At 43.8% G+C, this 11,764-nt stretch overlaps 3 protein-coding genes across 4 annotated transcripts in view; 1 reads left to right on the top strand and 2 right to left on the bottom strand.

Moving 5' to 3' along the window:
- Positions 1–457: 457 nt before the first annotated feature.
- Positions 458–1,323, top strand: LOC108016930 (protein Nazo). The gene is made up of 2 exons (XM_017083858.4): positions 458–936; positions 1,001–1,323. Exons 1-2 carry the CDS (start codon positions 735–737, stop codon positions 1,219–1,221), a joined length of 423 nt encoding a protein of 140 aa, XP_016939347.1. The 5' UTR covers positions 458–734; the 3' UTR covers positions 1,222–1,323.
- On the bottom strand, positions 1,277–4,685 carry dor (vacuolar protein sorting-associated protein 18 dor). Its single transcript, XM_017083857.4, has 5 exons — positions 4,316–4,685; positions 3,598–4,256; positions 2,113–3,538; positions 1,898–2,049; positions 1,277–1,835 (listed from the first exon to the last, which is right to left on the bottom strand). The coding sequence occupies exons 1-5, from the start codon at positions 4,599–4,601 to the stop codon at positions 1,353–1,355; spliced, it is 3,006 nt and encodes a 1,001-aa protein (XP_016939346.1). The 5' UTR covers positions 4,602–4,685; the 3' UTR covers positions 1,277–1,352.
- Positions 4,686–4,861: 176 nt separating this feature from the next.
- Positions 4,862–11,764, bottom strand: part of br (broad-complex core protein) — a 36,612-nt gene continuing 29,709 nt past the window's right edge. The window contains exon 8 of one of the 2 annotated variants that reach the window (XM_065868232.2): positions 4,862–10,902. In XM_065868232.2, coding sequence (XP_065724304.2) covers positions 10,103–10,902 — 800 coding nt within the window. In that variant the 3' untranslated portion in view covers positions 4,862–10,102. The remainder of the gene's footprint in view (positions 10,903–11,764) is intronic. The other variant, XR_011604691.1, reaches the window with a different exon arrangement.

Below are 11,764 nucleotides of genomic sequence, written 5' to 3'. Positions count from 1 at the left end.
TAGACTGTTTTCATGTTACTTTTTCCGTATTTCCAATGGGTTTCAGTATGGGACCCCAAAACTGCACTTCTAAGTTCCATAACTTGAGTTATTGGATCCCGATTTCAAAGTGGGATGCCTTTTTTCCGTATTTCCAATGGGTTTCAGTATGGGACCCCAAAACTTTCGTTTTTGGATCCTGTTTTAAAGTGTGATACCTTTATGGATTGGTGGTGGATTTCTCTAACGATCTACATTAATATATTCCTTTTATGAGAGGGTCAAAATTTTAGCATGTTATTTCATATTTTCATATTTTTCATGTTATTTTTTCCGTATTTGCAATGGGTTTCAGTATGGGGTCCCAAAACTGCACTTCCAGATTCCATAGCTTGAGTTTGTTTTTTTATTACTGATTGATTTTGATTCCGAAAGCGCACTAAGGGTTAATGTAAGCTATCGATACTTTTACAAAAATCGACTTTTGCTCTGCTCTAATCTGGAACCTGATGTTTTTTAAGTCGAGTCGTGTGTTTTTAGCTCTGTTCACATAAATCATTGTTTATCATTGTTGCCAAGTTTAAAATTTTGAAGTCCACAACACAAACGTACCACAAGAAAAAATCAGGATCGGATCGGCATAGGATTGATGACGCATCCATCGAAGAGAACCCACTAGAATACGGGAACAAAGTCTAAACGGGAAATACGGGTACTGCATTACGAAATTCGGGACAAGACCACGTAGCCAAAAGATGCCCATAGATACGCGTGAGCTGATGGAGGCGATAGCCATCGTGGCGGACGATCACAACGTCCGCGTCGCCGTGAAGCAGTCCGGCAAGGGAGCGGCCATCTGCGCCGCCTGCTCCTTCGCGGGTGGCATGCTCCTGGGCCCAGTGGGACTGGCGGTGGGCGGGGCCGCCGGCGGTGTAGCCGCCTACAAGATGACCAGCGGTATGTATTGATTGAACTCCAATCAAAAAGACGCCTTTCCATGTATGACATTGCCCGCCAACAGGGTCATTCCGGCCGCTGGGCGAAGTCATCCTGAACGACCTGACCGACAGGCAGCGCGAGAAGTTGGTGCAGCACGTGTCCAAGGCCGTGGCCGATATTCACCCCACGGATGTGGTGTTGCTCCTGCCGCTGATCATGCAGAACGCCTCCATCCAGCAGGCTGTGCTCAACACGGTCATGTCCTTTGTTACAAACGAGCTGCGCATGCAGATTGTCGACTGACCTGCCGCGCAGGGAGGGTGACGAGAGATTTGGGCTGCGATCTTAGTCGAAACCGTTGTGATTTGTGTAGGTTTATTAATAAATACTCTATATGTACATAAATATTTGGAAACAAACGAAGGTGGACACTCCTACTCCCACTCAACATTCACCTGCTCCCAGTCGTCGACAAAAGGCTGGTCGATGGTGTCGATTAGCAGGCCGCAGAAAAGGCAGTCCGCTGCCAGGATGTCCTCGATCTCGGTCTTCAGTGTCGCTCTCTTCCGCTGCAGCTCCTTCGCCTGCTCGTTGCTCAAGATAAGCGACTGCGCCTGCGCCGGCGGCTGCACCTCGGCCTCCAATTGCTGCCTCAGGGTGGTGAGGCGCCTCAATTGCTCCTTGCTCAGCATGGGGACCACTTGCTTTTCCAGGCAGTCGCTGTGGAACTTGTGGCCACAGATGAAGAAAAAGAAGGGCTTCACCAGCAGCATCATCTCGCAGACACCGCAAGTGTCCTCTGCGGTCATGGTGACGCTGTACTCCCGCACTTCCTCCAACTCGGCGGTGATGCGGTCGGACTGCTCCTGGGTTTCGGCCATTTCGCGCTGCAACTCCTGGATACGCTTATTGTACTCCTGTCGAGCAAAGAAACTGATTGGAACCGAAGTAACCTAAAATAATGGAGATTTTCTCATACCCGCAAAGCATCGCAGATCGGCTCCTTGAAGTTGTCAATCTTTTCAAAGTCGGAAAAGAAGGGCAGCAGGTCCTCGATGCGCAGAAGATCGCACTCCTTGAGAAGATTAAGCGCCTTCTTAACGTCGTTGGTTCCCTTTATGTCGTGATAAGCTGTAAATAAGTGAGGATCATTAGCTGACTAATATATGGCACTGCTGCACTAAATCAAGATACCTATGCGAAGCCAGAGCTTGCGGCGCAACTCGCTGTCCGACGGCCTCGACGCGGTCTCCTTGGCCAGCTTCATGTCAAACGTGAGGGCCAGCTCCACCGCGGATAGCCATTTGCGAAGCATGCATTCGAGGAAGACGCGGGCCTCCTTCACGTCCAGATCGGTGCACACCTGGTGGGCGTAAAAGATGTCGTAGTGAACGAGGGTCTCGTCGCGGCCCTGGATCTCGAGGTACTTCATCAGCAGCTTGGGCTCGTGCTCTGCGTACAAGTGCAGCAGGAAGTTATGGATGGTGTCATCCGTGTTGTTTAGCTTGTAGATGGCGAACTCGAGGTATCGCTGTGTCTGCTCCCGCTGCTCGCGATTTTCCATGAGGATGAGCGTGGGCACCAACTTCTTCACATCCAGTCGGGAGCCCTGGCTCATTAGGGCGTCCACCGTGGGCTTCGGCAGTTTCACCATCAGTTCGGGCGCGTACTTGTAGAAGAGTTCTGGGTTCCGTTGATTGATCAACGTTTGCAATGCCTCGGCATAGCACGAGGCTTTCAGCTGCTGCCCCACCACTTCATCATAGTCGCCGATGGCGATGGCAAACTGGGCCATGTTATGGGGATCCGCATGCTCGGCGATCAGCTGCTGGACGGAGTCGCGATTTTGCCGCGTACAGGCCAGCACAGGAGCCTCCATCATGAATTCGTCGTACTCCGTCTGCCACGCCTTGCGCCACTCTTCGTCCTGGTCGGGCATGTTTATCTGGATGAGGTAGAGGTCAATGAGCCAGATGACCAGAGCCTTGATGCTGTTCGCTTCCTCCTCGTCGACCACCTCTATTTCCACGGGCCTTGTGGTCAGTCGGCTGAGACGCTTCTTCACGTAGTTGATGATAGGTCTTTTGTCCGGCAGCACCATGAACTTCAAGCACACCTCCTCGAAGGACTTATCCGTCTCCGCGTAGTAGTCAGCCGCCACTTGGTAGGATCCGTCCGCGAAGGCGGCGTCCGCCCGCTGACCGAGCACAAGCTGCAAGTGCTCGGGATCTTCCGCTGCGTGCGCGGTGGCCAGTTCGTATTGGCCCTTGTCGAGGTAGATTCGCCAAACGTTGCGCTCCTCGCGCGTCACCCTTAAGTTGAACACGTTCTTTACGGTATATACGTATATGGAGCCGGTGAGTTCGTCGCGTTCGATGTTCAGCAGCTTCCCAACCCGGGCCTCGTCGAAGGTTTCCTGATAGACCTGCTCCTGGTTCAGCAGGCAGATGGCCCGTATGTGGTCCGCGTACAGCAGCACGGCGTGGTACTCCGTGAGTACGAATGATTTGGGAATGTTGAGACGCCGCTCCTCGTACGACAGGTGCATGGACTTCTCGAAGTCCAGGTTAATCAGCGTGCTTCCTATCAAGGTAGTGGCGCTGTTAGCCTCGATGGAGAGCTGCAACCCAAAGCTGTTAGTGGACGGATGTCTTTAGAAGCAGCTTCTAATCTACTCACCTCCCCCACACGGATGCCCTCTCCACACAACCAGGCCCACTGCTTTGGATACTTGCTGTTGGGCGGGGCGAAGAAACGGAGCTGCGAGTAGCTCAGGTCGGTCTTGCGCTCCTCGCAATGCGGCTCCTGCACACCGCTCACATAGCCGGCAAATATTGCTTGCATAGAGCGCTCCTCAGTCTTCAGCGTCTCTTGGAATGTGTAGATGCACTCGGGACTGGTGGCCACGATAATGTACCGACTGCTGTTGGGCACCCGCAGCAGCTTGAGGCCCGTGATGGGGTATTTGGGACGACCCAGGCCCAGGTCATAGAGCTGCTTGCGCTGGACGTGGCCGTCGGCGGCGGGGTTCAGCTCGGTCTCGAAGATGAGGCCACGACTGGTGCCGAGCAGTATGGAGCCAGTGGTGGACTCATTGCCGTGGTACGGATTGAAGGCGACGGCCGTTATCTCGTGGTCCTTAAACTTCTCGATGCGCCGCACCTTAACCTGCTGCGCCTGGGGCGACTCGAGGCAGTGGATGTAGAGGAAATCAGGCGAGACGCCGGCGGTAGCGGACTTTGGCACTAGCGCGATGATGAGGTGATGGCCGGTGGGGTCCAGGAACATCCTGGTTATCTTGTAGCCCGAGCCCGAAGTATACTTTTCCAGGGCGGCCTCTGAAAGGACAAGGCAAAGAGTAGAAAAAGCTGGAGCAGGAGATGACGAGCCCACTTACCGCCCGGCGGGATTGCGCGGGGCAGAAAGAAGCGCAGCAGGGTGGTCCGCTCCGGCGTGCCCATCAGGCAGAAGAGCCAGTTGCGGGAGACGGCCAGGTGCATTAGGTCGCCGGTGCAGTTGCTGGGCACCCGTAGCACCATCTTGTGCCTGCTGAAGATCTCATCCTCCTCGTCCGTCTCGAAGGGATTGCCGGAGGCGGTGGCCACGTACGAGTTGCCGGCGCCGGAGGCATTGCGCTCGATGCGTGGCAGGAACTTGGGCTGGTTGGGCAATCCCTGGGCCATTCTGCTGCTGTGTTTTCCTACAAAGGTCTGCAGTGTTTATATCCCCCAATCCAATACGCCCCAATCGAAAAAGTGATGGCACTGCGGCTATCGATAGTCCGATGGCCGGCCATAGAACTAACGAAAGTCTCTGGCGGCACTGCAATCGGTAATCGGTTTGGGTATCGAATTTGAAATTTCAGCCGTTACCTTTTGAATGCATATGCAAATAGGAAATCGCAAAAATATGCCACCCAACGAATAACAACAAATGCGAACACTTTATTTTTTGTTTTTTTCTTTTATTAATAATTAGTGTTTTCTTTGTATACATGTAATTATATTATTTATATATATTTATGTTGGATGCGTGCTTTCCTGCCGTCGTTAAACATGTGTGTGTGTCCATACTTAAAATGGTGTCAGTACACTTGAGCATGCAAAATGCAATCCGTCATGATAAACATCTTTTACACTTCTCCTGACTCGATCTCTATATATCTTTTGTATTTTCGATCTTAACTGCTTCTCCCTCATCCTGCGTTGCGTTAATTATGCTGTCAGGGGATTTTGTTTAATTTTTCAATAGGGTTAGTAATAAAAAAATGTACAATTAGTTTGTATACATGTATGTTTGTATGCATGAAATGAGTTTCTTGTTATTTGTGCCATTTATTTACTAACGTGTAATTTTTTTTGCTTGACTTTATGATAATTATTCATCTGCTTTCTGCTTTCTGCTTTCTCCTTTCCTCTTCTATTTTTTTTTCGTTTTATTTTGTTAATAAATTCGGACTTTAAAAGTGTTCGAAATTACATATATATTATTTCTAGTAAATCCTACAAAAAAAAATAGTAATATTATTATGTTAAATGTTCTTTCAGGTTTCCTTCAAGTACAACTAATCTGCATATATTGTGCCTTGATTTGTATCGGTTGAAGGACGTGTCAGCGTGTAAGTGTATCTATATCTGCATCTGAATCCGAATCTCTGTCGGTCACCTTGGCATCCGAGAGAGTGCGCCGATTCTCAGTGAAATATGCATGTGAGTATGTATAGCCGAAAGTATGGAAAAATGCAACCGCATATACATCGTATTTGACTATTAGATAAAATCCAAAAAGTTCGTGTTCCGAGTCTGATTCGACATTTTCTCTTTTTGTTTTTCATTTGTTTTGTTTTGGTTTGCTTGCTATTAAGCTTAAACATCGTTATCGCTTATTTGGCGCTATACAATTAATTTTTAAAATTTAAATTTTGTAGTTAATCACAGATTTTTGTTTTAAATACCGAAAAGTTAAATTAATAAACAGCGTAGTTCCGAAATGTATTTGGCTTTGGGCATATTTACATATGCCTATATATGTATATGCCTGTACACATATATAGAATTATATATGTATGTACATATATGCACATGTATTGTATATAATATAATAAATAATTTTGACTAATAATTTTCAATTATCTAATTGTTTTCCGATTTAAGTTTTGTGTTCTAATTTGTTATTTGTAATAATTTTCCTTTTCTTATCGTATTGAATGTTTGTGATATGCGTTGCATTTTGTTCATCATTGTAGTAATTTTTACGCTTTCTTCGATTATTCAATTTCAATTTCAATTTCAATTTCAATTTCAAATTCATATTCAATTTCAAATTTTGCTCACACATACATGTACAAGGTACTTGCGCATGGGAGAGTGACAGATAACAACAGATAAATAGATATTTAGATAGAAATTCAGTGACTGTCAAATGTCTCTGGTGTCTTAACCATTATGTATTTATGTGTAGGTTGCCTTTGGGTGGGGAAAGTGCGTCAAATATGGGGGTATACATATACGTTTCTATTTCTAAGAATATCTTTATACGAACTTTATAGCTATAAACTACATTAATATGATTCAAAATCTTCTTATTAATGGTACGATTATATGCGTCGTTCTATCAGTTTATTTTGGCCATGCTAGATCCTTTCGTAAGAAATTCACCAGGTTCTGATTCTATTTATATCTTTTCTGTCTGTATAGTAAGTACGATCTAGGGGCGATGAGGGGTTGCCGGTCGAGGAAAAGGCAACCCAGAAGGTTACGTTTATATAGGGGTTTCCTGAGCATTGTTAAGCTTCCCTGAGTTTTCCCGATGTTTCGCTTTTCAAGGCGATTTAGGTTAAACAAAAGTCTTTAAATAATATAGTCACAAATAAAGTATATGTATCTAACTCCCAACAACGTTTACCGTTTGGGGCCGAGGAAAATATGGTTTGTGTTTGTTTTGCTTAAAATGATTTGTTTATTTTGTAACATGCCAAAAAGTATAATTTTGAATAGGTTTTTAATTGGATACATAAACAATAAGTGTATAAAGAAGGTGCACAAAAAATAATACAAAAGTTCGCATTCACAGTTTCGTTGAGTTTCTAAACATAAATTTTGCGAGTCAGACTTACTGCCTCGTTTTGCGGTAACATAATTAAAAAATATAAACAGCCAAAATGGAATTTCGTACAAGGAAAATAAAAATTTTTCACTTTTTAAAGATTTTTTAAGATCACAGTTTGTTTTGCATTTGCATTATTTTTCGTTCATGTCTCTGCTTTTCTTTTTGTATTCGTAATATTAAAAAAATGGATTAAATGTCTTACAAATTTTAAGAAATTAAACACTAGAATAAACTTTAATTTTCACTTTAAGTTCAGAATAATAAAGTATAAAACACATTTAAAATTAAATTCTAAAATTAACAAAAAAAATATATATCATAAATACGTGTAAAGTAAGTGTAAGTGGAAGAATTAAAACTATGCTATGATGAAAAAGAGAATTTCAGGACCCTCGACTGGGAAAAGCAAAAGGGCCACACAGCTCGTCCCTTAATTATTCCATACCATTTTGATTCCACCTATCCCATTTATACCTTCTGACCTTCTGACCTTTCGAAATTTCCTTCCCTTGACCGCTCACAAGTAACTGTTTCTGTATTTGTAAGGTTGAATAAATTAATTAAGACTATGTCAGATCTACAGAGCCATGATATTATTATGTCCGATGCCTGAGTACGCTGTTAGCCATATATGTATGTATGTATGTATGTAGTTTAACCTGGATGGATCTTCGCTTGAACGCTGATAAGGAAAGAGACCTCGAGAATGCTCAACCAATCCCTATTACACTCTACGGGAGTCTGATCCTATCCTATCTCTCCCCTCCCATTTCCTATCCCTAGGGTTTCGTCTGGATAGCATGGCACAAAGAATACTAATTAATCGCCTACAACTGTTCCTATTCCTACTACTGCAATCTGTATTTGTTACTGCCCTATATATCTATGCTTTTGTTGACAAGAAATCGGAAAGGAAAACTCGCACTTGATGATGAAGAGATGATGATATGCCTCATTAGAGGTGTGTTTTGATTGGAAGATTTGGTAGCTGTCTTTCTACAGACGTTCCTGCTGTGTTTCCATAATATAAGTTGTAAATTGGTTAAGTTTAAGAAATTCCTGAGACATTGAATTGATACACATTCTTCGTACTTTCTTTTTCATTTTCATTTTCATTTGACTTTCAAAATCTTTGCTAACACAGATGTTCGTGGGTGTAATTTTTGCACTTGCAGTCTGAGTAGGGCAGTTTTATGTTCTTTCTTCTAGTTACATATATCTGTTTTCAAGGACATTACCGATAAACTGATGGACCATGAATAGATATTGCTTTGTAGATCGACAACGTTCGCCAGTTCAAACTGTTGCTATTTCTGAGATACCGCTCTGAATATTCGCAATTCCACTTGATTTGCTCCCTCTTTCTTTAACATTTTCATTTTCTGCTCTGCTCTTACGACTTGTTATTAAAATTTAATTTCAATTTCAGAACATTTGTACTTAGCTGGTGAAAAATCACTGAGTTACTTTGCGGTTTTGTTTTTAATACGTTAATCCTCGATTTGCAAAAATGTTTACAGCTCTTCTTCGGTACACCACACGTACTAGTACTGGTACATCATCGGTATATATTGTATTGTATATATGGTAAATGGTGTATAGTATATACATGTATACATAGACTTTAGTACAGTTCGCATATATGCACATTTATCTTTCATACGCGAGTGTGTTTCTATATATGTATGTTTGTGTATATAAAAAAAATGATTTTAATTTCTGTTACTTTATTCGTCGTATATGTGAATAAGTAGAAAAAAATGACTTTTCTACTACATACTTGATATTTTATCCCTGATAACGTTTTTCTTTTGTTTGTTGGTTGGTTTTGTTTGTTTGTTAGCTTGTTGCATGGTAAACTTCTCTGTGCTCTACCGACTTTATGTTTAACATTAGATTTGCGTTAATCTCTTATACTATTTTTCTTATATAAGTGCTACATTTACAGTAAGGTTCCTTCGAAAAAAAAAACGTACACACATCTTATTATTATATCTATTTTGCCGCCGATCCGTAGGATCTTGATCTTTTCTTACTGGAAACCGACTTTTTAGAGAACGCACATTGGAGCGCAGCAGTTGTTGGCAAATAATATTTAGGTTTATATGGGGGTAAAAACTAGCAAAAAAAAATACATTTTTGTTGTATGATTGTGTGAGAGAGTGTGCTTGTTTTTGTTGCTGTGTTGAACCAAGACAACAACAACAACATCAGCAACAACAATAAATCTATGCTGGGCTGCGTTTCAACGGGGGGCTGAGTACCGATGGCGCCCGACAGGTGGCTCAGATTCTATTTAAGATTCGTTTGCGTTTTCGGATGCAGCTTCATCTGAAGGCTTAGTTTATGCTGCAGATTCAGATTATATGATATGTACCGTTATTGCTCCATCCGTTCCCGCCCCCCTCGGGTCACGCCCCCAACATGTGTGTAAGTGTGTGTGTGTGTGTTCTAGTCCTTCTTTCTCTTCCCATTTTGTGTTTTTTTTTTGTTTGTTTGTTTGTTGTCGTTAAAAATGGTAACATAACTCTAACTCTAATAAGTATTCTTTAAACGCAACTTCACGCTGTTTTTGTTTTGTTTGGCCTGCTCGTGCGCAGTTCCAGAGGTATTTATGATTTATCGAAATTATTTACACGATTCTTGAGGTATTGCACATGAAGCAGCGAAGGTGCTTCAACTACTAAGTAGGTGAGAGCAGCACAAAATAACTAATATATGTATATAGTACGCATAGATAAGATAGGGGGATACATAAAAAAAAAATGGTTCTGGTTCTCATTATAATAATTAATCATAATAATAATAATCGTAATAATTACCTAACATAGGGATAAGAATAATAAAACAGTTGACGCCAAAAAATGCCTAATTATGCTTAATAATTAATTAGCTAAGACCTAGTTGCAAGCTGGGGACTCCCAAGGATTGGGGATCTTCGGTCCAGTGCGTAAAAACAATGGGCAAAGTATTTGTAGCTGGTCTTGGCTGCTGCTCACTGGTGGTCATGCTGATCATGGTATGATGGTACACCCGGCAGTTTCGTTCTCTAAAAGATGGCATTCCAACTTAGCTCCTATTGGATGCCCGGCGGCGGTTGTCCCAGCTCGCTGGTGAAATCAAACAGGCTGGTCCGCGGATGCGCCAATGCATGATGATGCGGATGCGGATGATGGCCATGGCCATGATTGTGTCCCACCAGCCCGTGTTTGATGGCCGATGTCTTGAGCAGACGTTTCAACATGCCGCTAGAGCCACGATGTTGCAGGCTCTTGTGCGTCGTCAGGGAGTTCTTGGTGCGATACCGCCGGTGGCAGAACTCACACACATACAGTGTGTCCGATTGCTCGTGCTTGTCCTGGAAGTGCCGCTTCAGTGAGTAGTAGCACGAGAAGGTGCGCCGGCAGTAGGGGCACTCCTGGGGCTCATTGATGCCCCCGCTGGTGGGTGGTGGCATGCGAAGCGGTAGCTGTGGTGTGCCCGTCTGGGTCACGCCTCCGCCACCGCCTCCTGCGGACGCCTGTCCGGCTGACTGGCTGCCAGGACTCGTGCTGTTGTTGTTGTTGTTCATGCTCGAAGCGTTGCTGTTGCCGTTGTTGTTGTTGCTGCTGCCATTGTTGTTGTTGTTGTTGTTGTTGCCCGTGGAGGATGAGGAGGAGGTGCAGAGATTGCTGCCCACACTACTGCCCACGCTGCCAGGACGCGGCGGTGAGGTGGCATGCCCCAAAACATGACCATGATGCAGGTTATAGACGGCGGCGGCCAAACTACCATTCAGCGAACTTGTGGGCGAGGTCAGCGCTGTGGGCGGCGACGGCGGCGATGAGGTAGAACTGGTGGGCGAGGTCGCTGCAGAGCGGCTGATGCTGTGCGGTCCTGCACAGGAGATACAAAAAGAGAGGCGTTAGTGGGTTTTTGGACTGGGCATTGTGGCTACAGAGGTGGATTGGTTGGTTGATAGGGTTGCTTGATAGGGGTTGTGGAGGTCTTATCAATTCAAACTGGTTTAGGCTTATTTATCGGTTTTTTTGGTATTGATATTTATATTGCTTTTGTGGTTTTGTTCAGAAAGTATGAAAATAAAAGTGCACGTTAAAAGGGTGAAGATACATGGTAGATTTGTCAATTTGGTTCGAACAGGATGGGGATACGAAAGGATTGGTGGGAGGGGGGACTTTAAGAGGACAGGACAGGATAGAGGAAAATGTTTAAAATAAAATACGGTAGGTAGTAAATGCTTGAATGCTCTATTTTAGCACTAAGAACTTCCTGAATTGAATTGAATTTTTATTGGTTGCTAGCAGAGAGTAGAGGTAAAGCGTTATATAGTTTAATACTCGAATATATATGTGTGTTTATTATAAAGGTAAAGATAAATGCGTGTGTCGGTTTCAAGTTCAGATTTTAAGCTCTTTGCCACTACATTGGCTATTCCGAACTTGGTTTCCGGTTCGTTGCGCTCTATTTTGTTTTTTCAGTTATTTATACATTTCTCTAGAGAACGAATCGGAAACGCATCGGATCGGAAACGGAAGCGGTTAATTTTGTCAATGGCTTGATACGTTTGGACCTTGAAATTTTGATATTGATAGTTTTGTTTTTCTTTAGCATGTCTGAGCTTATGTTATTTGCATATGTGTGAAGTTATGGCAGAGAAGGAATTCTACTTGATTGTACTAACTGCTTTCCTACTAAAGATACCACTTTTCAGCGCCCCCGTCGAATTTCTGGTGCTGGC

Source organism: Drosophila suzukii, chromosome X (genome assembly GCF_043229965.1).
Source record: "Drosophila suzukii chromosome X, CBGP_Dsuzu_IsoJpt1.0, whole genome shotgun sequence".
NCBI lineage: Eukaryota > Metazoa > Arthropoda > Insecta > Diptera > Drosophilidae > Drosophila > Drosophila suzukii.
This window is presented reverse-complemented; position numbering and strand designations above follow the sequence as displayed.

Excerpts from the sequence above, each read along its gene's own strand:
- LOC108016930 (XM_017083858.4), top strand. The coding sequence starts at position 735 with ATGCCCATAGATACGCGTGAGCTGATGGAGGCGATAGCCATCGTGGCG. Across the intron at positions 937-1,000 it reads CGCCTACAAGATGACCAGCG|GGTCATTCCGGCCGCTGGGC; the intron begins GTATGTATTGAT and ends GCCCGCCAACAG.
- dor (XM_017083857.4), bottom strand. The coding sequence starts at position 4,601 with ATGGCCCAGGGATTGCCCAACCAGCCCAAGTTCCTGCCACGCATCGAG. Across the intron at positions 3,539-3,597 it reads AGGGCATCCGTGTGGGGGAG|CTCTCCATCGAGGCTAACAG; the intron begins GTGAGTAGATTA and ends TTTGGGTTGCAG. Across the intron at positions 2,050-2,112 it reads CAAGCTCTGGCTTCGCATAG|CTTATCACGACATAAAGGGA; the intron begins GTATCTTGATTT and ends ACTTATTTACAG.